At 42.8% G+C, this 25464-nt stretch overlaps 1 protein-coding gene across 1 annotated transcript in view; it reads right to left on the reverse strand.

Annotated features, from left to right (window-relative positions):
• PANK4 (pantothenate kinase 4) overlaps positions 1–25464 on the reverse strand; it is a 44641-nt gene that overhangs the window by 8480 nt on the left and 10697 nt on the right. Inside the window, exons 2-12 of the mRNA XM_027855409.1 lie at positions 24963–25045; positions 23636–23850; positions 18295–18478; positions 17546–17638; positions 16956–17109; positions 16060–16241; positions 15085–15166; positions 13589–13689; positions 3490–3645; positions 1607–1719; positions 258–345 (exon numbers count right to left, since the gene is read on the reverse strand). Of these exons, the coding sequence (XP_027711210.1) occupies positions 258–345; positions 1607–1719; positions 3490–3645; positions 13589–13689; positions 15085–15166; positions 16060–16241; positions 16956–17109; positions 17546–17638; positions 18295–18478; positions 23636–23850; positions 24963–25045 (1451 nt within the window). The remainder of the gene's footprint in view (positions 1–257; positions 346–1606; positions 1720–3489; positions 3646–13588; positions 13690–15084; positions 15167–16059; positions 16242–16955; positions 17110–17545; positions 17639–18294; positions 18479–23635; positions 23851–24962; positions 25046–25464) is intronic.

A 25464-nucleotide genomic window follows, 5' to 3' on the forward strand; every position in this document is an offset into this window, starting at 1 on the left:
GGGCCGACTTAGTTTGGGGGGAGAGTACGGACACCCTCACGAGCAGCTGCTTGGTTACTGGGGCCAGATTGCTAATATGTTCCTGCCACGGCTCAGAACCTGGTGGCAGCCTGGACGGCCCCCTCGTCTCTCGCCCTTCCCAGTCTCGCAAGTGACCCAGCTCCCTTCATAATCCAAGTCAGGTAAATTTGAGAAAACCGAGGCAGAAGCCTGCAGACTTACATTTCTGTCCACCCTGTAAGGAAAGCAGGACTTACTTTTGAATAGGGGTCTGGGAAGTTGAACTCATTCAAACAGTGCTCCCTCGTTTCTAACAGGCTCCTCACTGTCAAGGTTCCATAGGCACTAAGTGAAAGACAAAAGACACTGGGTGAACACGGAGCCGATGCTGCTGGGCTGGGGCAACCTGGGTTGCAGCCACTTCGATGGGAACAGTCTGACTCAGCCACCTTTACGTCCTACCGCCTGTAAGCAGGGACCTTAGTGGAACTGAGGGAATTATTTAATGTGGATAAAAACAGACACTTATTTCAGGCAGAAACCAGACAGACACTATGGTCTCAGGAGGTATAGCCAGGGAGAGCACCAAGGGCGACCCCACCCCAGCTGCAAAAAGCTCAGGCTCAGGGCCTCCCGGAGCCCCCCTGGCCTGAGTGAAGAGCACTTCGGACGGCCCACTCCAGCCAGGCACGCTGCGGGGATGCTGCATCTTCTCACCAGCTGCCCTGATCAGCCCAATCCATGCAGTACTTAAGCCATTACCAGACCAACAGGGCCGCTGTTCGTTGCGGCTCCACTTTCCATACAAAACACCCTTTCCTCGTCCCCTCTCCTCTCTATGTTGTCTGCTATGTTGGAATGAAAGCTCTCAAGGGCAGGGGCTGCATTTCTTTCTATATTTACATTCCTGGGCACTTAATGCAATGGCTGGCACATAGTAGCTGGCATTTATATGGAACTCTAAAGTTTGCCTCATTTGACCCTCTCAACAGGGTATCTTCTACTCCCATTTTACAGAAGAGGAAACTGAGGCAGGCAGAGTTTAAGTGGCTGGCTCAGGGTCACCTGACCTGTGGCCTCCTCTGAGCTCGGCTCTTGCTGACCCCAGGTTTATGCACTGCGGCACCCAGTGGCCTCATTGTAGGGACTGAATTACAAAATGGCAACAACCGCCCTGGTGCCTCTTGTTTTAAAGGTGGTTGTGGACAAAGAACTAGGAACCCTTGAAGGTCTCCTGAAATGGCTGCTACCCTAGGGGAGCTGTTCTTTCTCCTTTCATTTGCTGAGTCACCATTAAAAAGCGGGAAGGAGATGGAGAGGGGAAGGGAATCTAATAATTGTGTGATGCACCTTGAAGAAAAATTATTTGTCAGTGACATTCCATTTGCCAAGTGAGAATTCTCTATTCTACAGTGGCCAAGATTGGTTCTTTCTGCGGCCTGGGGTCACCACATCATGGAGACCTGCCAACACCCAGGGCTGAGCAGCGCTCAAGGGTCAGTGAACTAGGGAGGCATGGGAGGGCCTGGCATCTGGATGATGGGTCAGGAAGGAACGGCCTATTCTCCTGCTGCAATACTGTGGGGAGAACGAGGCAGGGACTTACAACGGCTGATGTCTTAGCGTCTGAAGTTTATTCCAGTACTTCTGTCGGAATTTTTCTGCACGTTCAACTGCATCAATGGAATCTGGCTGGCTGGCTATAGCCCGATTCACGACCTAGCAGAGACATAAAGTCATTTCAAAATGAGAGTGTGCTTGGTGCCTGGACCCAAAGTGGCTGTTCCCATGAGGAATCCAAGGGGCGGTGGTGGCCAGAAATGCCCTTGAGAGGCAGGTGCCCCAAGGATGCCAAAAACACAAAGAAAGGCCCATGGACCCCAAAAGCTCAGAACAGAAACAGCAGAGAACCAGAGACCAAACAGATGCACACTGGACCGACATGAATGCACCACTGTGCCGAGTTACTAGGATATTACACAGGAGACGGTGTATGAACTGATGCCAAGTAAAGTAAGCAGAGTCAGGAAAACCATGATGCCAATGATGTAAACAGAAAGAGGGGCCGAACGGCCATTGGCCCCCAGAAGGATGATGGGTGTGGAACAGAGAAGGCTAGACTTCGGGATGGACTTGCTGGGAATCACCTGGCCCAGGTGGGCTCTAACCATGGCCCTGAAAGAATCAGCAGGTGTGACTGCTGGGACCCCAAGAAGGACCGCAGTACACAAACTGTGGACTGTTACACAGAGCTAACGAAAGAACGCCGAGCTGGGGAGGAGGCCAGAGACCTCGGGTTTAGTCCTAGCTCAGGCACCATCCTGCTGAGTGACCTCAGTTCCTTCTCCTCTCTGGGCCTCTGTATCCTTATCTGTAAAATGAAGGAATCAGACTCTGTGACTCTTCATGGTTCTATCAGGGTTCCTTTTTGTCAAAGGCGTCATCTCATCACGATGAAAGAATTAAACCTGAATTGTCAGCCATTCTTGCAATGACTTAAGACCCAAGTTCAAATCCAACCTTAGACACTGACTAGCTGTGCTGGGTAAATCACTCTGTCTGCTTCCTCAACTGGAAAATAGGGACAATAACAACACCTACCTTGACGGGTTATTGTGAGGATCAAATGAGATCATATTAAAGCGCTCAGCACAATGGATTATATAAATGCTTACTCTTCCTGCCCCCCCCCCCTTATTTAAAGTGATCTGCTTCTGACATAGGATCTGTCCACCTGCAGTCAATTAGGAGCAGAAGCTCCTTCTGAATTCTCGCAGAACAGAAAGAGGAAGCCAAACCCAAGGCCTCCTCTGGGGCCATCGTGGACACACAGAGCACAGCTGAGGATGCCACTACTGGAATGGGAACTCCCTGGGGCAGGGGCTGCGCTTCATTCTTTTTCTTTGTATCCCCAAACCCCAGCACAGAGCCTGGCTCACAAAAGTAGTTTAATCAACGTTCGGTGATCGCTTGGCTGACCCCAAGTCCCCATGTTCACACACCTTCACCAGCTCCCCAGTCTGACCCAAGGCCCGCTGCTGGGAGATGCTGGCCAGCAGAAGGACAACAACCAAGGGGTGGGGAATAGTCAGTCCAACAAGGAGCTTGGTCTCCACCCTGGCTTTACTGACACACATTAACCAACAGAACCCACTTCCTTTTAGAAGTCTTTCCTCATCCAAGAGGTTGAAACCAGCCTTTTTCAGGAGGTAGAACGTTTGCCCAGAACCACCACCATCTGGCTTCCACCTCCCCCTGCAATCCACTTTAGGTTCTATTATTCACCGTGCCAGGAAGGTCACATGGCAAGAGTTCAAACCATCAGAAAAGTCCGTTGCAAGGAAACGATACTTTGGGAAACAACAGAAACTCCACAGAGGCCCAAGGGACCCACTTTCTCAGTGTCAGTGGCGTCTTCATTCTCCTCTCTCAACAAGCAACAGAGCTCAAAGGCATTTATTTAATCTTTTCTGTTTTCTGAGCACTTACCCCATCAAGTGCTTCCTCAAAGCAGGTAAGCCAGTATTTCCGGGCCATGGCATCATCCGTGAGGTCAACTGTGTCAGGGATGTAAGAAGATGGGTCTAGGAGGAGCGGCAGATCAACCAAGGGCCTTTCTAATCGATCCATTTCCAACAAATCAAACTGGGGAAAGAAAGAAGAGGAGCCCCAAAGAGGTCAATTAGGTGTTTCAAAAGACCAAACCTCCCATATAAAGTTGTTTTTAAAAGATTTTAAAAGTTTTTTTAAAAAGATGAATTTTATATCAGTTTTCCAATGAAGAGTTCAAAACAATTTATAGTCATATGAAAAAATGCTCCAAATCATTATTGATTAGAGAAATACAAATTAAAACAACCTGGAGATATCATTTTATACCTATGAGATTGGCTAAAATGATTCACGGAGAAAGCAACGTATGTTGGAGGGGATGGGAAAAAATTGGGACACTACTTTACTATTAGTGGAATTATGAACTGATCCAACTATTTTGGAAAACAATCTGGAATTATGCCCAAAGTATTAAACTGTCTATACCCTTCAACCAGGAATGCCATTATTAGGTCTATTTCCAAAGATAATTAGGGGCAAAGGAAAAGAATCTATATGTTCCAAAATATTTATAAGAGCTCTTTCTGTGGTGGCAAAGAACTGGTAATTGAGGGGATGCCCATCAACTGGGGAATGGCTGAACAAGTTGTGGTATATGATCGTGATGGAATACTATTGTGTTACAAGAAATGATAAGCGTGATGATCTTAGAAAAACACTAGTAGACTTGCACAAAACAATGAAGAGAAAGAAGAGCAGAACCAAGAGAATGTTGTAGATAGTGACAGCAATATTGTTTTAAGAATGACTTTGAAGGGGCAGCGAGGTGGTGCAGTGGACAGAGCACCGGCCCTGAAGTCAGGAGGACCTGAGTTCAAATTTGGCCTCAGATCAAACACTTGACACTTACTAGCTGCGTGACCCTGGGCAAGTCACTTAACCCCAATTGCCTGAAAAAAAAAAAAGAATGACTTTGAAAGTGAGAGAGAATGAGTAAATCTAACTCTCATCAGATTTGGCTTACGGAGGGAATAACATACACGCTCAATTGGGTATAGAATTCTATCTTACCCTACAGGAAAATATGGGGAAAGGGGATAAGAGGGGGTGGATGATAGAAGGAAGGGCAGATTGGGGAAGGGGGTAATCAGAAGCAAACACTTTTGAGGAGGGACAGGGTCTAAGCAGAGAATAGAAAAAACAGGGGGCAGGATAGAATGGAGGGAAATATAGTTAGTCTTTCACAACATAACTATTATGGAAGTGTTTTGCATGACTGCACATGTATAACCTATATCAAACTGCTTGCCTCCTCAATGAGGGTGGGTGGGTAGGAAGGAAGGAAGAGAATTTAGAACCCAAAGTTTTAAAAACAAATGTTAAAAATTGTTTTTACAGGGAACTGGGAAATAAGATATATAGGCAAAGGGGTACAGAAATTTATCCTACCCTACAGGAAAATAGAAGGGGAAGGGAATGAGAGAAGGGTGGGGGGGGGTGATAGAAGGGAGGGCAGATTAGGGAAGGAGTATTCAGAATGCATGCCGTCTTGTGCTGTGGGGAAGAGAAAGATGGGGAGAAAATTTGGAACTTAAAATCTTGTGGAAGTAAATGTTGAAAACAAAAAAAAATAAATAAAAATTACCATTAAAAAAATAAAATTTTAAAAAATTTAAAAAAGATAAATGCAGTTGAACAAGAGGGGCAATAAATTACTAAAGTTAAAAAAAATCTTGTGGAAATGAATGTTGAAAACTAAAAATAAATAAATTAATTTTTTAAAAAAAGAATGACTATGAGCGACTAAATCATTTTGACTATTGTAAATACCCCAATTAACTACAAAGGATCTATGAAGGAAGATGCTATTTGCATCCAGAGAAAAAAATGATAAACAGAATTATATATAGAATGATTTTACATAAACATATTATATACTTACAAAAAATTACATAAATATATAAATATAAATAAATGTGTCTAATGGTAGTCATCTCTAGGGTGGAGAGGGCAGATGGAAGGAAAAAAAAGGAAAAAAAGTTACATGATAACTTTATTATATATTTAAAAGGAATAGCAAGTTGTACATAATAGATTTGCAGTTTCATGTGCAATCATCTTTTTTTCTATCCTATGATGTTATAAAAAAATGCTTGGTTTTAGTTCTCAAAAGTTCAGAATTTTTATAAAAGACTTGATGTACTTTGCATTGTGTTTCTCCAAAGACTTTTTCCATATTGATGCCACCAAGCAAGAAATTTACTTGACATTTAGACTATAATAATTCCTCCCACTAAGATGCTTCACTGGAGAACAGAGGTGAGCCCAGAACTCTGGATGGCTTTGCCAGCACAGCCAAGCCATGGCTGGCTGGATTTGATGCAAGCCCAGAAACAAACTGGGTCCTTTTTGCCCAAGGACTAGCCCAACTAGATGTGAGCTGCCCATGAGCTCAAGAAACTCTTCTGCTGACGTCTAGAACAAGGGGTAGTAAACCTGATTGTTTATTAGTATGATCACCATATTTCCCTCTCATTTTCCTTGGTAATCTTCTGCATCTCATTTTCTGGTCCTGAGCAGGGGTCTCCAGGTTTCCCCAGACTGCCCATAGTCTGTAGAAAATGTGTTAGAGCCCAGGGCTTGAAGGCGTCCTTCAGGCTGGCTTTCACAAGGCGGGGAAATCAACCAATCACCTACCTCTGATATAATGAATTTAGCTCTTTAATCTAGTCAGTCCTGAGAATGCCATTTGACACCCCAGAATCCTTCAATAACTGCTTCTTTGTTAAGAAAGTTGGAGCACTATCACATGCAATTTCAACAATTCCTAGGTTAATTTGGATTGCATTTGGCTTCAACCACACTCCCATTTTGGCACGTGGCCTTGACGGGAAGGCCTTTATTTCACAGGTATGTTAATATTCAATTCACAACCTAAATTGCTATAACCATCCCTTTTCGATTTTCAATGCATGGGGGTTTCTTGTGCTAAGTTTCCTTGGCCACAAAAGCAATGTGTCATTTTGGATATGGTTATTCAATAAGCCTGTGATAGCCCATGAAATTGGTGATTTCCACCATGACAGAACTGTGAAATCAGCCATCTTGTCACTGATTAACACCCAATCCTAGCTGGGCGACACTGAGCGAAGGCTCAAAAAAAAGCACCGTCCCTTGTTGATTGTTTGCCGCGGCCATCCTCCAGGTCTGGGAAGGTACGCCTGGCAGCCACCTGCCTGCAGAGTCCAGGCCAGCCTGTGTCTGGGCGTGGCACGGAGGCCTGGAGGCCACTATCTATCTACCCTGGGCCTCAGCAAAAATGGGCAGGGTGGAGATACTGGGAGAGAGACAAGGCTCCGAAACACAGGAGGGATGAGATGTGGGCAAATAAGCCCTATGGACAGAAATACTTCCACAGCAGAATGCACTGCACTAAAAGTGAGGGAGAACTGGGTTCTAGCCACTAGCCTACTAAATGTGACAGTGATGATGGATGACAATAATAACTAGACTTAATGAAGTGCTCTAAGGTTTGCAGAGCGCTTTACATACATTATCTCATTTGATCCTCATAACAACTCCAGGATATAGGTGCTATTACTACTTTCATTTTACAGTTGGGGAAACTAAGGTAAACAGAGGTAAAATTACTTGCCTAGGATCACATAGCTAATGTCTGAGGTGGGATTTGAACTCAGGTCTTCCTGGTTCCAAATGCAACCCACTTGGCCACTTAGCTGCCCATGATGTGATCCTGGACAAAGTAACTTCAATGGGCCTTATTTTCATTACACAGAATGGGGAGGTTGGACTGGATAATCTCTAAGATTGCCTCAGGTTCTAAAACTCAGTTATTTTAGGAAAGGCTGACGACTGAAAACTAGGGAAATACAAAAAACCCCACATTTCACATGCTTCTTTCTTATGCCCTCACATCACCTCTGTTTCCAAAAACACTTCTGTTTACAGAGAGTTATACTCAATCAACCTAAGGCCCCGGATTTTGTATCCAGTGTGCCTAAGTCAGCTTGGGTGGGTTCTGAAAGGACAGATGCTGTAAGAAGGTCACTGGCAGCAGATCTAATACTTCTGAGGTCAACTGGACCTTGAAAGCTGAGTCTCTATAGGCTCTAAAGGTTAATATTGGGGCCATGGCTAAAACCTTGCAAGGGAAGCCAAGTGGCTCAATGGTTACGCCAGACATTAATGTCGTCCCTCCAAGGAAAGCAAAGTAAGGCTGGGGATAGAGACAGACAGTTCCTAGCGGTGACCTAGCTGACTAGACAAGTCACTTCACGTCTGTCTGCCTCAGCTTCCTCCATTGTAAAATGGGGATAACAACAGCACCTGACTCCCAGGGCCACTGTGAGGATCAAATGAGGTAACATCTGTCAAGAATTCTGCAAACATATAGAAATGGGAATGACGAGCAATGGGGCAAACACATTGGAGGGACCAGCCCTAAACTTGGTTTTTCAAGAAAACAAACTGGAGAGGCAGAGTCACGAGGGCTCAGCAAGTGGATACCTGGGAGTGGGCTGGACAAGAATGTAGCACAGGGCCCTGGAGCACTCCATGAGCCCAGGTACGAAAAGGAACCAAGCCAGGGCAACAGGCGGGCAGCACCCGGCAGAAAGAAGTGTCGTGGGATTGCTAAATAAGTTCTGGAAGCAGGAACAGGGGCCATCTGGCAGCCGCGTCACAGATCCAGGGCAAACAGTGACGACAACCAACCACAGGAGCCTAGCCAAGGACTGAGCAAAGAAAAAGTTCCAGAAACTTCACTGGGTGGCTCTAAGCCCCAGAGAACCGCAGTGACTCAATTCTAGCCTTCAGCCCCACATACAGGCCTGCAATGCAGTAACCAGGGCAGGGCACCAAAACCAAAGGGCAGCTAGCCATTCAGTCACTCTGACCCTGTAGAACCTTCCAGCAGGCTAACTGTGAGTGACTGAGCCCAACTGCAGCATACAGAAACTCAACTGTGCCCAAACCAACAGACCTAAACCTGGGTCAGAGACACACAGAGCTCAGAACAGGACAGTGAACAGAGCTCTCTACAGATCATACCACTCTGGGGACAACAAAAAGTTGCAGCCCCCTCAAACTGAACGGAGAGAGCAGCAGCAGGATATCAAAGGACGTATGCTCAAGTCAAACACGCCCCTACCTCCCAGAGGTGAACAGAGCCCAATGTTAACAGGAAGTCCAAAGTCAAGAAGCAGACTAGCAAACAAACAAACAAAAAAAGAACATGACCATAAAGGCTACTATGATGACAGGAAGCTCAAGAGAAATTTAGAAGACAATGACTTGAAAACATTTATAAGCAAAGCCTCAAAGGAAAAAATGCAAATTGGACACAAGCCCAATAAGAATTCCTAGGAGAGCTAAAGAAAGAAATTTTTAAAAACGGGGGGGGAAAAAAGAATTTAAAAACCAAATAAGAGAGGTAGAGGGAAAAAATCTGAAAAAGAAATGGGAGTAATGCAAGAAAATTATGAAAAGAGAATTAACAGCTTTATAAAAGAAACACAAAACCTCACTGAAAATACTTCCTTAAAAATCAGAATTGGTCAAGTGGAAGCTAATGATTCCATGAGACATCAGGAAACAATAAAACAAAGTCAAGACTGAAAAAATACAAGAAAATGTCAAATGTTTCATAGGAAAAAATTACCTAGAAAATAGATCAAGGAGAGAGAATTTAAGAATCACTTAGCTACCTGACAGCTATGAACAAAAAAAGGGCCTCTACATCACATTTCAAGAAATTATAAAATTATAATTATAAAACCGCCTAGATATCTTAGAACTAGAGGGCAAAATAGAAATTGAAAGAATCTACCAATTACCTCCTGAAAGAAGCCTCAACATGAAAACTCCCAGGAATAAGTGAAGCCAAAATCCAGAGCTTTCAGGTCAAGAAGAAAATACTACAAGCAGCCAGAAAGAAAGAATTCAAGTACTATGGACCGACAGTCAAGATCACACAAGATATAGCAGCCATTACTATAAAGGAATAGGGATATTCTGGAAAGCAGAAGATCTAGGATTACAACCAAGATTAACCTACCCAGTAATAATGAGTATAATCCTACAGGGAGGAAAACGGATATTTAGTGAAACAGAGAACTATCAAGCATTCCTTATGAAAAGATCAGAGCTGAATAGAAAATTTGACATTCAAAGGCAAGATTCAAGAGAAGCATAAAAAGGTCAACATGAATGAGAAATTATAAGGGACTAAAAAAGGTTAAAATGTTTACATTCTCATATGGGGAGATAATACATGTAACATCTTAGAATTTATCATCACCAAGGGTTTTAGAGGAAGTCTAATTAGAAGGCCTGGGTGTGATTCTAATAAGATTAGATCAAAAGAAGAATAGAATGAAGAATTGGGAAAGGGGGTGGGGGAAAAGAACAAAAGAGAAGGCAGATTAAGGGAAGAAGTGGTCAGAAATAAAACAGGCTCTTAAAGAGGCAATAAGTTGAAAAAGAGAAGGATAAGTATAAGAGAAAAGAACAGAGTGAAATATACAGTTAGCAATCATAACTGTGAATGTAAAGGGGATGAACTCACCCATAAAATAGAAGAAGATATCAGAACAGATTAGAAACAAGAATCTGTACATTGTTGACAAGAAACACGCTTGAAACAGAAAGATACAGAGGTAAAATCAGGTGCTAGAGCAGAAAGGCAGAAGTAGAAATCGTGATCTTGGGGAAAGCAAAGCAAAATTAGACCTAATTAAAAGAAATAAACAAGTAAACTACATTTTATTAAAAGATACTATAGACAATAAATTAATATCAATGCTGAACACATATGCACCAAGTGGTATAACATCTAATTTCTTAAAGGAAAGTTAAATGAGTTACAAGTAGACAGCAAAACTAGAATAGTGGAGTACCACAATTTACGCCTTTCATACCTAGATAAATATTACAATAAAATAAGCAAGAAGGAAGTTAAGGAGCTGAACAGAGTTTTAGAAACATTAGATAAGATAGACCTCTGGAGAATATTAAATGGGAATAATACCTATTCCTCAGCTATGCATGGCACCTTCAAAAAAAAAAAAACTCAACATTTATTAGGGTATAAAAATTTTACAAACAAATGCAGAGAAGCAGACATTAAATGCATCTCTTTCTGAATACAATAAAAATTATGTTCAATAAAGGGTCTTAGAAAGATTAGAAATTAATTGTAAACTAAGTAACATAATCCTAAATAATGGGTGGGTCAAAAAAAACATAGAAATCATAGAAATTATCAATGATTTCATTAAAGATAATGATAACAATAATAATAATAATAACAACAACAACAAGAACAACAACTTATGGGATGCAGCCAAAGCAGTATGTAGGGGAAAATTTATCTCTCTAAATGCTTATATCAATAAAAGAGGAAAAAAAACTACTTAACAAATTAGCACATAACTAACAAATACGGCAACAAATTAAAACCCCCAATTAAACACCAAATTGGAAATCCTGAAAATCAAAAGCAAGATTAACAAAACTGAAAGTAAAAAAAATTTTTGAACCAATTAATAAAACTAGAAGCTGTTATAAAAAATAGTAAAATAGACAAGCCATCGGTTAACTTGATTTTTAAAAAGAAGAAAATCAAATTACTAGTACCAAAAATGAAAAAGGTGAATTCAGGACCAATGGAGATGACATAAAAGCAGCAATTATTAAGAGCTACTTTTCCCAACTATATTCCAATGAAACTGATGATTCTTTTTTTTTTTTGAGGAAGGGAGGCAATCAAGGTTAAATGACTTGCTCAGGATCACACGGCAAGTGTCAAGTGACTGAGGCCGGATTTGAACTCAGATCCTCCTGACTCCAAGACTGGTGCTCTATCCACTGTGCCATCTAGCTGTCCCTGACAAGCTTAACAAAAAGGATGAATATTTACAAAAATATGAATTGCCCAGATTAATAGAACAGGAAATAGAGTACTTTAATAACTCTATCTTAGAAAAGTAAGTTTAACAAGCCAGGCTGAATTTACATCAGAAATGTGGAGCTGGTTCAATATTGGAAAAATTCTATTTTTTACCATAACAGTAACAAAAACAATAAAAATCATATGATTATATTAATAAATGCAAAAAAGAAAGAAAGCTTTTGACAAAATACAATACCCATTCCTATTAAAAACACTAAAAAAAATAGGAATAAATGAAGCTTTTCTTAAAATGACAAGTATTAGCTATGTAAAACCAAGAGTAAGCATATCTGTAATAGAGATAATAAACTAGCAGCCTTTCCAATTAAGATCAAGGGTGAAACAGGGATACCCATCATCACCACTACCATTCAATATTGTACTAGGTCTGTATCCCAAAGAGATCAATGGGCACAAATATTTATAGCAGCTCTTCTTGTGACAAAGAATTGGAAACTGAGGGGATGTTCATCAACTTAGGAGTGGCTGAACAAGTTGTGGCATATGATGGTGATGGAATACTATTGAGTTACAAGAAATAATGAAGGGTGGGGTAGCTAGGTGGCTCAGTGGATAGAGCTCCGACCTTGGAGTCAGGAGGACCTGAGTTCAAATCCAACCTCAGACACTTGATACTAACCAGCTGTATGACCCTGGGCAAGTCATTTAATACTGATTGCCTCACCAAAAAGCAAAATAAAATAAAATAAAGTCACTCTCTCAAACAAACAATAATAACAAGAAATAATGAAGGGCATGGCTTCAGAGAAATCTGAAAAGACTTGCATGAAATGATGCAAAGTTAAGTGAGCAGAAACAGGATAGTAATTTACACATTAACAATAATACTGTAAAGATACACAACTCTGAAATACTTAGTAACTGTGATCAATACAATGACCCACCACAATTCCAAAGGATTCATGAAAAACTGACTATCCATCTCTAGAAAGAGAACTAATGGAAATCAGAACACAAATTGAAGCACACTTTCTTCTTTCTTTCCTCATTTTTTTAGATATGGCCAATGCAGAAATGGTTTTGCATGACTATACATATCTATAACAGGTTTTGTTTTTCTGGCCTTCTCAATAAGTGGAGAAGGAAGAAAATTTCAAACTGAAAAAAAACTTTTTTTTTTAAATTTTTGAAGTAAGTTTAGATGGCCAGGCTGATGTTTCCTCCCTATCCTACAGAGAAATCAATCAATACTTGAGAGAAGGTTTTATTAAACCTGAGAACCTGGGACTTCTGAGAGCACAGCAGTGGGCAGAGATGTGCTCAAAGCATTATGCACAGAAGTGTGCTATCAGGGGAGGAGACATGATGACAGGAGGTCAGGGTGTGGCTAAAGGTCACTTGAGAAAATGGTGACAACCCCAAGGGACAGCCAGCCCAAGAGCTCCTGCCAGGGCTGCTCTTGGTCCACATTCCAAATATATGCCTACCCCTCCCCCTGTCCCGATACAGCATTTAATCTACTGAGGATGCAAATACTGTGATACCAAACAGGGATGGGGAATGTTTTAAAACTGCTCCCCAGCTGCTCTGTGTGTACTCATTCCCCCAAAGTGACTGTCTTGGACTGATATCCTCTAAATGGCACAGACCCTGTAGCCCAAACCCCACCCCAAGGCCAAGAATGACAGAGACATAACTTATTTCTATATCAGCTTGACTCACTCCAAAGACTGTCACGCTACAGCTAACTTCTGAGACACATGAGGCAAAATGTCTTAAAAATAGGGAGGCTGAGACTATTTCAAAATATGTAATATACCCCACCTCCAAATGGGGGACCCAACATGGTAACAGCCTGAAGAGAGAAGGAGCCTGAAAATCCTATGCTGGCTTAACATTAATAGCAAGAGAGATTGCATGGCCAGGATCATCGACCCCCTCCCCCCATTTTACAGATGAGGAGTTGAAACTCAGAAAGAGGAAATAACCCGCTGAAGGTCACACAGCCAATGAGCATCAGGCTGGAACCCAGCCTTCCCGCCTCAGAGCCCCATCAGGCACATGGATGCTGCCTCCCACTAGGACGTCCCCCAAAGGACTCACAGTGCCACTCCGAGCTCGCTGCATGGGATACAGTTCTGGGGACGTGCTCATCAGACCAGAACTTCCAGCATAATTCTCTCCCCAGCTGTACTGGTTAGGATCTAGGAGAACAACAAAAGAAGGTGGTAAGTCCTCAAACACAAGGGCTCCTAGAACATGCTACATACATACAGGGAACACAGGACCAGCAGAAAGACTGAGCCTCAAGTTTCTAAACTCCAGTCCTCTAAAGTATCTAAAAACACCCAAGGAGCCAAATTCTTCTCGCTAAGAAGGGAATGTGCCCTGTCTTTGCTGTTGTTCAGTCGTTTTTCAGTTGTGTCCAACTCCCGGTGACGCCATTTGGGGTTTTCTTGGCAAAGACACTGGAGTGATTTGCTGTTTCCTTCTCCAGCTCATTTTACAGATGAGTAAACTAAAGCAAACAGGGTGAAGTGACTTGCCCAGGCTCACCCAGCTAGTACGTGTCTGAGGCTAGATGTGAACTCGGGAAGATGAGTTTTCTTGACTCTAAGCCCAGCATTCTATTTACTTAACCACCTAGCTGCCCCCTGCATTCTGTTTAGGGGATGGCAAACTAGTCCATTTCTTTAGGGCTAGGCTAACTGTAAGAAAACATATTCTTCGTGTTAGAAAAATAAACAAAGCTAGAGAAAACTTCCTGTTGTATTTAAATCAGGAAACTTATAGGGAAGACATTACAGGCTTATCTTTAAGCTCTGGGAACAATGACTCTTTCAATTTCTGGGAAAATAAGATACCCAATAGTAGAATTAAGTTCTCTCTCTTTATTTCTGGTAAGGCAGGACACACTGCTGGCATCACATAAAATATACTTCTCATTTAAGAAGTAGTTTATGACTTCAGAAAAAAAATTAGTCATTAGACACAGAGAATCAGGATGAAAGGTAACTGAGGGCCCAAAACTGGTGATGGGAAAAAGGAAAAGAGGCAGTTAGCAGAATTTGACATGTCTGTCATTCTTTTTCACCTTGGCTAATGGTTTCTTTTGCCAGGGAGGGAAGAGAATGACAGAGATAGAGAAGGAGAGAGAAAGAAAGAGAAAGAGAGAGAGAGAGAGAGAGAGAGAGAGAGAGAGAATGAAGTCCTCAGCAATCACAGGGAAGCCAAGGAATGTGTCAGCCGAATTCTCATCCCTCTAGAGTGACCACAATCAAAGGTCCTGCTTTTCCCCTTCTCTAGAGAAGAGATCGCTGGCATAGACAAGAAGCAAAATGGCCAAGTTCTACCAATTGCACTTAACTCAAAAGAGTGGAAATGGGAAAGGATGAGGGTTTGGTTTTTTAAAACCCAACAAAACCACAACTGTTAACAGCCTGGCCATTCCTTGCTGGCGGCATCTCCTGCCCCTGGCCCACAACACCCAGGACATCCCTATCCTGCTCCCTAGGGCTTCATCAACACATGTCATCCCACTGTATCCACCAACATTCCCAAACACTGAATTAGGGAAAAAAGAGTAACCCTCTACTCACTGTCTTGTTCTGCTCCTTTTAGGAATGCCCCGATGGCGCCCAGGTAGCCTTCGTGCCTCAGGAACAATGCCTGAACCTCTCCCTGCCACAAGATGAAATATTGCATTGGGATGGTCCCTGATGGCCAGCCAGCATGGGCACTTTGTGCTCACTAGGTGGTTTAAGGCAATTACAATACACGTGGGTACCTCGCCTCACACAGTCAATGCATTCCTGAAAAGTTGTGCATAACAGACTTTTGTCAGCTGAAGAGCATTTGAACTGCAATAGGGAATTTCGCTAGCTACAGAAATTCCAAGGTACATCTTTCTGCCAGGCAAAAGATCCGTTTGTAAAATGAAATCATCAGTCATCCTACGTATCTAATTTGGGAGCTCTCAATATACACAGCTAGACATGGCCTAAGGGGAAGTGCATCTGTCCAGGCTAACCAAAACATGGGGGCATTAGAAGACATCGCAATGGTCACAGAAGGGCAGCAACTCAAGGCAATGCATGCTCATGCCACTTCCCAGACAGGGCACACCAAGGCTGAAGGCATCACCCACAGTAACCAAAGGGTCACTGCCCAAGTCCCCAGCCATCTGCACTGGTAACTTCTCCACAGGATGGGTTACAGGTACATGAGGAAGTATCCCCATCGTCCTTCTCCTGGAGGACTCTTGTGAGATGCAACAAACTGTTAAGGAGGGAATGCTGGGTAACGCCCCAGCTTCACAGGCTCCCTGAGGCTTCTCAATCACTCAAGGCTGAGGCCATCAGGTGAAGAATCTGATGGCCCTGACTTGTAGCTAATCTGAAGAGGCATCCTCCAGAGAGCCTCAGCCTTACTCTGCTGTCTCCATATATGTAGAAATACTCTTAACTCCCTGAGAACTGATTCTGGGTTAAGGGAAGGGAATAGGGACAGGGTAAAGAACGAATCCCCAAATCCAGCGTGATACCAGATAACAAAGGGGGTTCAATCTTCATTACCTTGGAGAAGAAGTTAATACTGTAAGTGATTGTGCGCATGGTGACCGGATGGCCCCGAATGAAGAAGCCCCCAAAATAAACTCTGTCCAGGTTGTGGAGTTTGGCATAGAGACAAGCCAGCTGCCCGATGTCATTGCTAATCATGTGCAGTAAGCTCTTGGACATATCTTCCTTGGAGAACTCTAAGAGAGAGTAAAAACATCTTGGTGCTAAGTCAACAAAGGATACGTACGTGTGCTCTCTACTGTCTGGGGGGCAATGGACACTGTCTTCAGATGGAGGTAAGTACAGTCTTGCTCTAGGAGAGGCTGTAATCCTAACTTCCTAATGACACTGTGATGTAGGTGCTACTAGAATCCTCCTTTTACAAATGGGGAAACTGAGGCTCAGAGAGTGTCAAGGACTTGTCCAGGGTCACCAAGGTAGTATCTGTCAAGAGGTGGGATTCAAAGCCAGCTCTCTCTGTCTCCCAGGTCAGCACTCCTATTTCCCCACATGCTTCTCATTGTCCCACTTCCTCCTACAAAGCACAGGCAGATATCTATTAATCTGCTCACAGGGGAACTAAAATTCTGACCCCAAATGCCTCAGACCCAAGCCAGGTTAAACTCTCACCATGAAAATAATCTTCGATTTAAGGAAGGAAACGGTTATGTGGGTTCACTCTAACAGGTTTCCATTTCCTCCTAGTAACTAAAGTAGAAATGCCGCAAGCAAAAATTTTTTTCTTTTTATAAATCAGAGCATTCTATAAGCAGCAGACGGGAAGGAAATTGCCCCAGACATCTGTACATAATTCCCTGCTAACAATCTCGTGAATCATCATTCAGTTTGCTATAGTCAGTGCAGACTCTGCCTCTGGATTTCTGGAAGATGACAGCATCCAATGGGGGTACCTTTATCTGCAGTGGCAGACTTTCCAAAGCTACTGGCTATAAGATTGCCACTGAGCCCCAGGGTCTGGTAGGCCCCACCATAAATATCTCCCACCAACATATCCACATTCGTGTGCTGGCCCTTTGAGGCAAGATGTAGCAGCTCATCAAATTTCTGGAAGGAGAGAACAGAGGAAATCAAGAGATTACCTAGATTTGGGGGGCCAAAGATAGCACGATGTGCAAGTCCCCAGTGTGAGGAAGACCCCCCAAATCTGGCCTCACTTCCCACCTCCCAGTCTCATGTCCTTGTTGCCAATACCGACAAGGGTGGTCCAGCTCAATTAGTGATAACAGTGATAAACCTACTGTTTGAACCAACCACCTTTAACATCACTCTCAAGACAGCATGCAATAGTACCCTGCCCAAAAAAGAACCGGGGGTTTGTAGGCACTGGTACGTGATAAGGACCATTACTACAGCTACTAAGAATGGCCTTTAGGATGGGGGGGGAAACAAATCAAACCACAAGCTGCAGAGGTCTGACTTATAATATCTCTTTCCTTCAAGGAACCAGGAAGGAAAAACCATAGCCCTACAAAGGGCTTACCTTTGTCTTGGTAAGCAGGGCGCCAAGACCCCAGAAGGTGCCTCCTCCAATCGAGCTCCCGCCAATCCACTCAAATTTGTCTTCTGTCTCCACCTGGCAGTCATAATCAAGGCAGTCTGGTTAACACTGTCGTTCAATATGACTCAGCTGATCAATAAGTGACATACCAACAAGTGGACTGTGACAAGGGGCTTTCATCCAAAAGGGCCAGGGGCGGGGGGCTGAGGGGCAGTGACCCAGAGGGGCTGCTACTCTATTAACTGCTCTGCTTTAGGAGGGAAAAGGCCGACAGCTAAGGAAGTACCACACCACCCTAACCACCGTCCCTGCTCTCCAGAGACAATGAATCTGGGTGTCGAAGCTAAGCAGGGGGTCAGTTTGGGCAGACTCAAAGCGTCTACTGCCACATCAGCCAGCGAAGGCCATGGCGTCATGGAGAAATGAGGGCCTGGAACAGCCCTTTACATAGGGCAGCTCACATGAGCGCCACGACAACCCTGGAGAGCAGGGGGTGCACAGGTTGCCCCTCCCACTCTGCAGCTGATGAAGCAGAAGGGCAGCTCTGCTCGAGGTCACACGGCCGACGCAGTGGTGCCAAGAACAGCGCCTCTAAATGAAGGCTCTACACTGCAGTCAACAGCCTCTCCTTTGAACCCAACATCAGGATCCAGATGCGAAGGAGGATGACTGAGCCATGAGTGAGCCCTCTCCCTACGAGGCAGTGGTCTGCTTCCTGGGCCCTCACTCACCTTCACTATGGAAACTCCAGAGCCAATGTTGACAAGGAGGTATGGGAAAATGTTAGGGTGGTTGGTCTGAAATCGGAATTCAGGATCAGCATCTTTCTGGTACATGAATGCCTCGTGGGGAATATTCTTTAGCACAAAATTACACCCTTTTATCAGGCAAGTCATCACATCTTCCTTATCAACTCTGAAAAGGAAATCAAGCACTGTTTCAAGAGGTTAGTCCTTAACTGTGTGTGTGCGGGTGTGCATGCATGTGCATGTGGTGTGTGTGTGTGTGTGTGTGTGTGTGTGTGTGTGTAGTACAGAGACAGAGAGAAGACAGAGGTAGGTGGACAGATGGGTAGACAGATAAATAGATAACGCTTAGAGAGATAAATAGATGACATAGAGAGATAGATGGATGACTGGATAGTAAATAAATATAAATAGTAAACAGAGAAACATAAACAGACAGATAGTAAATCTATCAAAAGACAGACACATAAAGAGACATTCTAAATCCTCCAAGCGCTGACCCAGGAGAGCAAATTTCTGAAGAGGGACCCACTCAAGTGATACCAAGACAGAGGTTTCCGAGAAGATGCTTCTGTGGCTTGGACTTGTGTCTCTGCTTCTCCATGATGCCATATCATCAATACAGGTGACTTTCCAATACAATAACTGACTCAGGCATGAGTAATATAAACGATCCCAACCTCAGGTGCTGACAATTCTAGGGAAACTCAGGTCCATCTGCAGCAGAATCCATTTCTCATCTTTTCTATGTTTTGTTTGCATACAGAACTGCTCTTTCAAATCTCCCCGGGAGAGGATTCTGGCAAGATGGCAGAATAGGTCAGAAAACTTTCAGCTCTCCAAATTTCCTCCCCGGAAAGAGCAGAACATCACCTCAGAGCAGCAGAAATAAAGATGGGGTAAAGTAGTTGTCCTCCTAAAACAATTTGAGTGAGGTTCTGCCTGAGTGAAGTGCAAACATCCTTAGGCCAAGTGGCAGAATCAACAAACAACAAGCCCTGGGGGCAGCTGGGTGAAGAGGCAGCCTAGCCTTAGAAACTTTCATTTTACAGACAGTGGGGGTGGGGGTGTCTGCCGGCTGAGTAGGCGAGGATTGAAGGACCTTCCACAGCTGAGGGACACCAAGCACAGCTGTGCTGAACAGACTCATCCCAGGCGGTGGCTGCAGGGAGAAGGAGCTACCCCAAACCTGCTAAGTGCAGTGGCACAGAGGTGGGGACCCTGAGGCTGTGGGCACTTGCAGGAGAGCAGAGTGCCTGGCTTCAGCTGGGCGCAGAGAGAACAGCTGTACTTTGCAGCCACCAGAGTGAAGGCAGGGAGTAAGATCTTATGTGGGACAGTGTGGCTGGGGGCTCTGGCAGTGGCTTAGGAGAGGAGAGGAGATCAGCCCAAGGTTCGACCCGAGACAGACCTCAGATATTATCAATAAGAAGTACCTGAGGCTTGGGACATCATTCCTCATAACTCAGGACTACAACTTGATTACACTAATACTTAGTAAAAACAAAATAAAACAAAAAATAAGTAAATAAAAGTGATTAAGCAAAGAAGAAAGAACCCAACCACAGATAGTTAACTATGGGGATAGAGAAGATCTGAGCTCATATTCAGAGGAAGATATTGGAGCTTAAAAAGCCACTCCTTTTTCAATAAGAAACATCAAATGGTCCCTATACAAAGAGGGTTCTCAAAAAGGACTTTAAAAATAAAATAAGAGAGACAGAGGAAAAATTAGAAAAAAAAAATAAGAGCAATCCAAGAAAATTATCAAAACAAAGTCAACCAACTTGGAATAGAGAATCAAAAACTTAAGGAAGAAAATAATTCCTTGAAAACTAGAACTGGGCAAGGGGAAGCTAATGACATTCTAAGACACCAAGAAATCATAAAACAAAATCAAAAGAATGAAAAAAGAGAAGAGAAAGTGAAACATCTCATCAGAAAAACAACTGGTTTGGAGAACAGATGAAACAGAAATAATATAAGAATAGACTACCTGAAAAATATGATTAAAAAAAGAGAATGTTAAAAAAAAAAAAGAATGTTGATACAATATTACAAGAAATTATTAAGGAAAATTGCCCTTAAGATCTAGAACAAGAAGGCAAAGCAGAAAAAGAAAAAAAATCCACCAATCACCACCTGAAGAACCCAGGAAGAAAACTTACAGGAATATCATAGCCAATTTTCAAAGCTCCCAAGTTAGGAAGAATATTGGAAGCAACAAGGAAAAAAAAATTTAAATGTCATGGAGATACAATAAAGATTACATAATAAATAAATAAAGATTAAACAAAACCTAGCAGCTACTACATTGAAGGACCATAAGTCTTGGAATACTATATTCCATAGAATGGGGGCCATCTCCAGTCATCCTGATCTATATCTTGCCACTGGACTCAGATGGCTCCAGAGGAGTGAGGCTAGTGACTCTGCATAGCCCTCCTCACTTAAATCCAATTCACTTGCAATCATGGCATCACCTTCCTGATGTCATGGTCCTCTTTGATAACAAAAGACAAACAACAACAACAACAACATTCCACAGAGCAAAAGAGCTGGGGGTTACAACCAAGGGTAACTTACCCAGCAAAATTAAGCATAATCCTGAATGAAAAAAAAATAGGATATTTAATGAACTGAAAAACTTTAAGGTTTTTTTGACAAAAACCCCAGAACTTAAAAGAAAATTCAACATATAATGTCCAGGAGAAATATAAGGTAAACATTAAAAACAAAATATAAGGGACTCAATAAGGTCAAATGGTTTACTTCTTATGTGTAAAAATATTATCAGTTCTTTTATGACTGTCATTTATATTTGGGTAGTTTGAAAGAAAGGTTTGGGCTGAACTTAGCATGATGGAGAGATTCTTAAAAAACAACAAAACTGTGCAGGGAGAGCTAAAAATGAGTAATTATCCCATACAAATGAGGCATAAAAAGAAAAGGTGATACAGAAGAAGCTAATAGGTGGAGGGTACGTGGTGCTGGATCCTTACTCTCATCGGGAATGGGTTAAAGAGAGAACAACATGTATACCTACAAGGGTATAAAAGTCTTTTAGGTTCAGAAAAAAAATAGGGGGCAAGGGGATAGGGTGGGGAGAGAGAATAAAGGAGAGACTTTTAGAGGGGTGGGTAGGTTAAGGAATAGGAGGGCAAGGTAGTGGGTAGAAGTAAAGCAGAGGAATGAGGAGAGAGAGAGTAAATATGGCGAGAACTATAGTGAGGAAAAATAGGAAGAAGGAAAATACACAAGTAATTGTATCTTAGAATGTGAATGGGATGAATTTACCCATAAAATGGAATGAACAGCAGATTAAAATTTGAATTTGACAGTACGTTGCTTTCAGGAAACATTATAAAAATAACAATTACACAAAAAGATAAAATAAAGGGCAGCAGTAGAATTTAGTATGTAAAAAAAGCAGGGATAGTAATCATGATCTCAGACAAAGTTAAAATAAATTTAATCAAAAGTGAAAAATAGAGAAACTACACTGTGTCAGCAATATTATTCAGTGTAGTTTAAGACCACTTAAAATACCTAGACAGTATAAAATACCTGAGTGTATACCTACCAAAACAGACACAGGAATTATATGAACAATAAACATAAAACACTTCTTACACAAATAAACTCAGATCTAAATAACTGAAGTAATATTTACTGTTCATTGGGAGGTAAAGACAACATAATTTTTAAATGACAATTTTACCTAACTAATCTATTTATTCAATGTCATCCCAACTAAGTTATTAAAAAATTATTTTACTGAGTTAGAAAATATAATAACAAAGTTCATTTGGAAGAGTAAAAGGTCAGGAACTTCAAAGAAACCAGGAAAAAAGATGTAAAGCAAGTAGATTCAACAATATCAGACCTTAAGCTATAAGGAAAAGTATCACTGAAGTGTAAAAAGGACAATTTATATTATTTTAAATTGAAATTTTCTTGCATAAATAAAACCTATGTAGCCAAGAAGAGAAGGAATGCAGAAAATTGGAAAAAAAAAACTTTCACAGACCATCTCTCAGATGAGATGCAATTAGGTTTGGAATATTGTTGTGGTGCAGGAAATGATAAGCTGGTTGATTTAGAAAAACATGGAAAGACATGGACCTATGAGGGAAGATGCTACCCACCTTCAGAAAGAGAGATGACAAGTGGAAATAAGCACAGAACAGTCTTACACATATGTACATGAGTGTATATGGGTATGTACGTACATGTTTATAGATTTCTTCTATGTGTGTGTGTAGCTTTCTTTAATGGGCACAGCAGAGAACAAAGGGAAGCAAAGCTGGGCAGTTTTCAAAACAACGTATAGTATTTATCACATAGGTTTTCTTGAAATGGAAATACATTGTTTTATACTGAATCCTCTCCTATGGTCTGCTGTGTACATGGCGATGTTATTTTTTTTCTTTTCTCATTTGGTATTCGTTTAAAATTTTTTTAATTATATTAAAAAAAAAATCTCTCCCACATCCTTCAGCCAGGTGCCCGCTGGGGAGGCCAACATTCCCAGATCCCCACCATTCACCTAGCCATGTTAAAGGGCAGAAGCAAAACACAATAACTAAAGCTTTTGATTTGAAATGTAAATACTGCATTGACTATTTCTGTATTTCAATGACTCTGTGAGTTCCCTCCAATAATGTGGACTGCAGCCCATTCTTGCCCTCTTGTTCTGGGTGAGTCTTATCCATGGTCTCCTGTGGATTCACAATACAGGGACAACCCGAAATGCTGGAGAAAGCCTCCCCCTAGGATTCAGAAAATAAAAAAAAAGGTCCTCTGTCCTGTGAGCCCCGCCCCCATATCCACAGAGATGACGGTCAAGTGGTGGAAACTGTTTTCATCAGTGCCATCCAAAAATGTCCCCATGAGGCCACTGGCACAGGCTGCTGGATGATGCTCGGTCTTTCCCCCTACTCTACAGTTCTTACGCTGGATGCAGTGCTTCTAAATGCACCCACTCCCCTTTGTTTTCCCAGGCCCCCATCAAAGACCTGCTGGTGAGCTCAGCAAATGCAAAAGGGCCTCCAAATTTATGCCCAGTTTCATCCTGTGACCTCCTCCACTGTGTGACCCAAGAGATCTTCTGGGCACCGAGGCTGGCCCCTGCAGGACTGCCGAGATGTGCTCCGAGGAATGGGCCCACTGACGGCATCAGCACGGAACTGATGACTGCTTCAAGTTTTCACACTAAGTTTACCTCGAGGCCTACCAGAATTTTCCTTCATTTTAAACCGCTCCCCCAATAAGAACTAATTCCTGAAGCCAAATTTTTGTCCCTCTCCAAGCCACGTGCACCCACCTGAGTCGCAGCTTCTGCTCGATGAGGTCTTTGAATTTGTAAGCCCCCCCTCCCGTGGCCTGGATCACTTTCGTTTCTGTGTTGACGAGATGGTCTTTGATGAAGTCCAGACAGGCTTCAATGTACGTGTTCTCAAATTTAATGAAATGCAGCCGAGCAGTGATCTCCTCCTGCACGGAGATTTCATAGGGAGGCTCATGCTCTTGCTCGGCACCCTACAGAAAATACCAACAGCATCTTAGCAATGAAAAGGATGTGGATGAGGCCTTCTGTACAGCCCGAGCCACACGTGATCTCATCTGTAAAATAGGGACAATAGCCACAAGTGCCTCCCGGGTGTGCTGCACGGATCAGATGCGCTAACACATAGAAAGCATTTATAAATCTTACAGGGACATGGTCGATGCCAGCTGCTACTATTACTGAGACAATTATTATCTCACTGAAGTCTGTCAATAAGCCTGGGAAATAGGTATTATTATTACCATTCCCATTTTACAGATGAAGAAACTGAAGCACAGATAAGTTAAGTGATTTGATCACAGTCACACAGCTAGTAAGCTTCTGGGGCAGGATGTGAACTCAGGCCTTCCTGCCTCTTCGCCATGCAAGGGGATCTAAGGGATTCATTTCTTCCACATCTTCTTTTTCTCTGCTAAGCTGCACACTGTTAAAGAGGCAGGACCTTTAAACCCACCTCCAGGCTCAAGGCAGGAAGTCTAAAGGCAACCAGGCTGGATTAGAAACTAAAATATGGAAAGGAACACACGGTCTAGGGAGGAGGGATGAAAAGTAGAGCAAGGGAGAGGCCCACCCTGAGCCCACTGGCTGATGTGGACTGACAGGGAGCTGAGCTGGGACCCAAGGCAAGGGGGGCAGTGCTTGGGATGTGATCCTGGTGGCCCCCAGTATGGACGGCAGGCTCAGCAGGCCTCCCATATTGCATCTCCAGGCTCCAAGACATTGGAAAAGGCCATCCTCCTTCTGGGAAAGCAGGCCCTCTTCCTCTTGGCTTTAGAATCATTCTCTTCCTTCAGAGTTCTACCCTGACACCAAGCACCTTGGGTGCGCATGTTGCCATTTCTTGTTCTTTAACCCCAGAATCTAGCAGATAGCCTTGCACATAATGGACATTTAAGGAATTTCATGGAATTCCTTGCTTCTAATTCTTCCCCTAGAAACCCAAGGAAAGAGGCCCATGAACTATGGCTAGCTGACATTCTGCATGGGCTGCGCGCTAGGTGTGGAAAATCCCCAGCACTAGTAGTGCTTTCCGAACAGGATATGGGGGACACTGTCAGAGGCCAACACAACTTGAAGTCTTTACCTTTCCTGAGTGGTCAAAAGATCTCACTTTGGCTACTTTGTGCTGTACAGTTGAATAATAAGCCAATTTGGTTAATGATCCACCTGTGGATAAAAATACCAAAAACAATTCAGAACCAGGGCAGGAAAGAATCTGTCTCAGCCATTCTCAGTACTCCCTTACTTTACTAACAAACTATTCTGTTGCAAATAAAAAATGTGTAGGCTGAGGGATGAGCACACATGAGCATATTTTCCCCGTTTCAATCTTCATGCATATCTAAAGCCCTAGAACCAGGATAACAGCAGGTGCTGCATGAACTCCCCAACTCCAAGATGCAAGCTCCGTGACCAGAAAAAGAGAAAAGCGGGCATGAGGTGCCTATCCCATGTCTACTTTCCATCCAAGACTCTAGGACATGTCATGTCTCCTGTCCCCTCGCTAACACAAGTCACTTAACTTAGATGACAGAGAATATCATTCCACTTCAGAGCCAAGGAAAACTGAGTCTCCAACTTAGACC

This window comes from Vombatus ursinus, unplaced genomic scaffold (assembly GCF_900497805.2).
Source record: "Vombatus ursinus unplaced genomic scaffold, bare-nosed wombat genome assembly UNPS02010822.1, whole genome shotgun sequence".
Classification (NCBI taxonomy): domain Eukaryota; kingdom Metazoa; phylum Chordata; class Mammalia; order Diprotodontia; family Vombatidae; genus Vombatus; species Vombatus ursinus.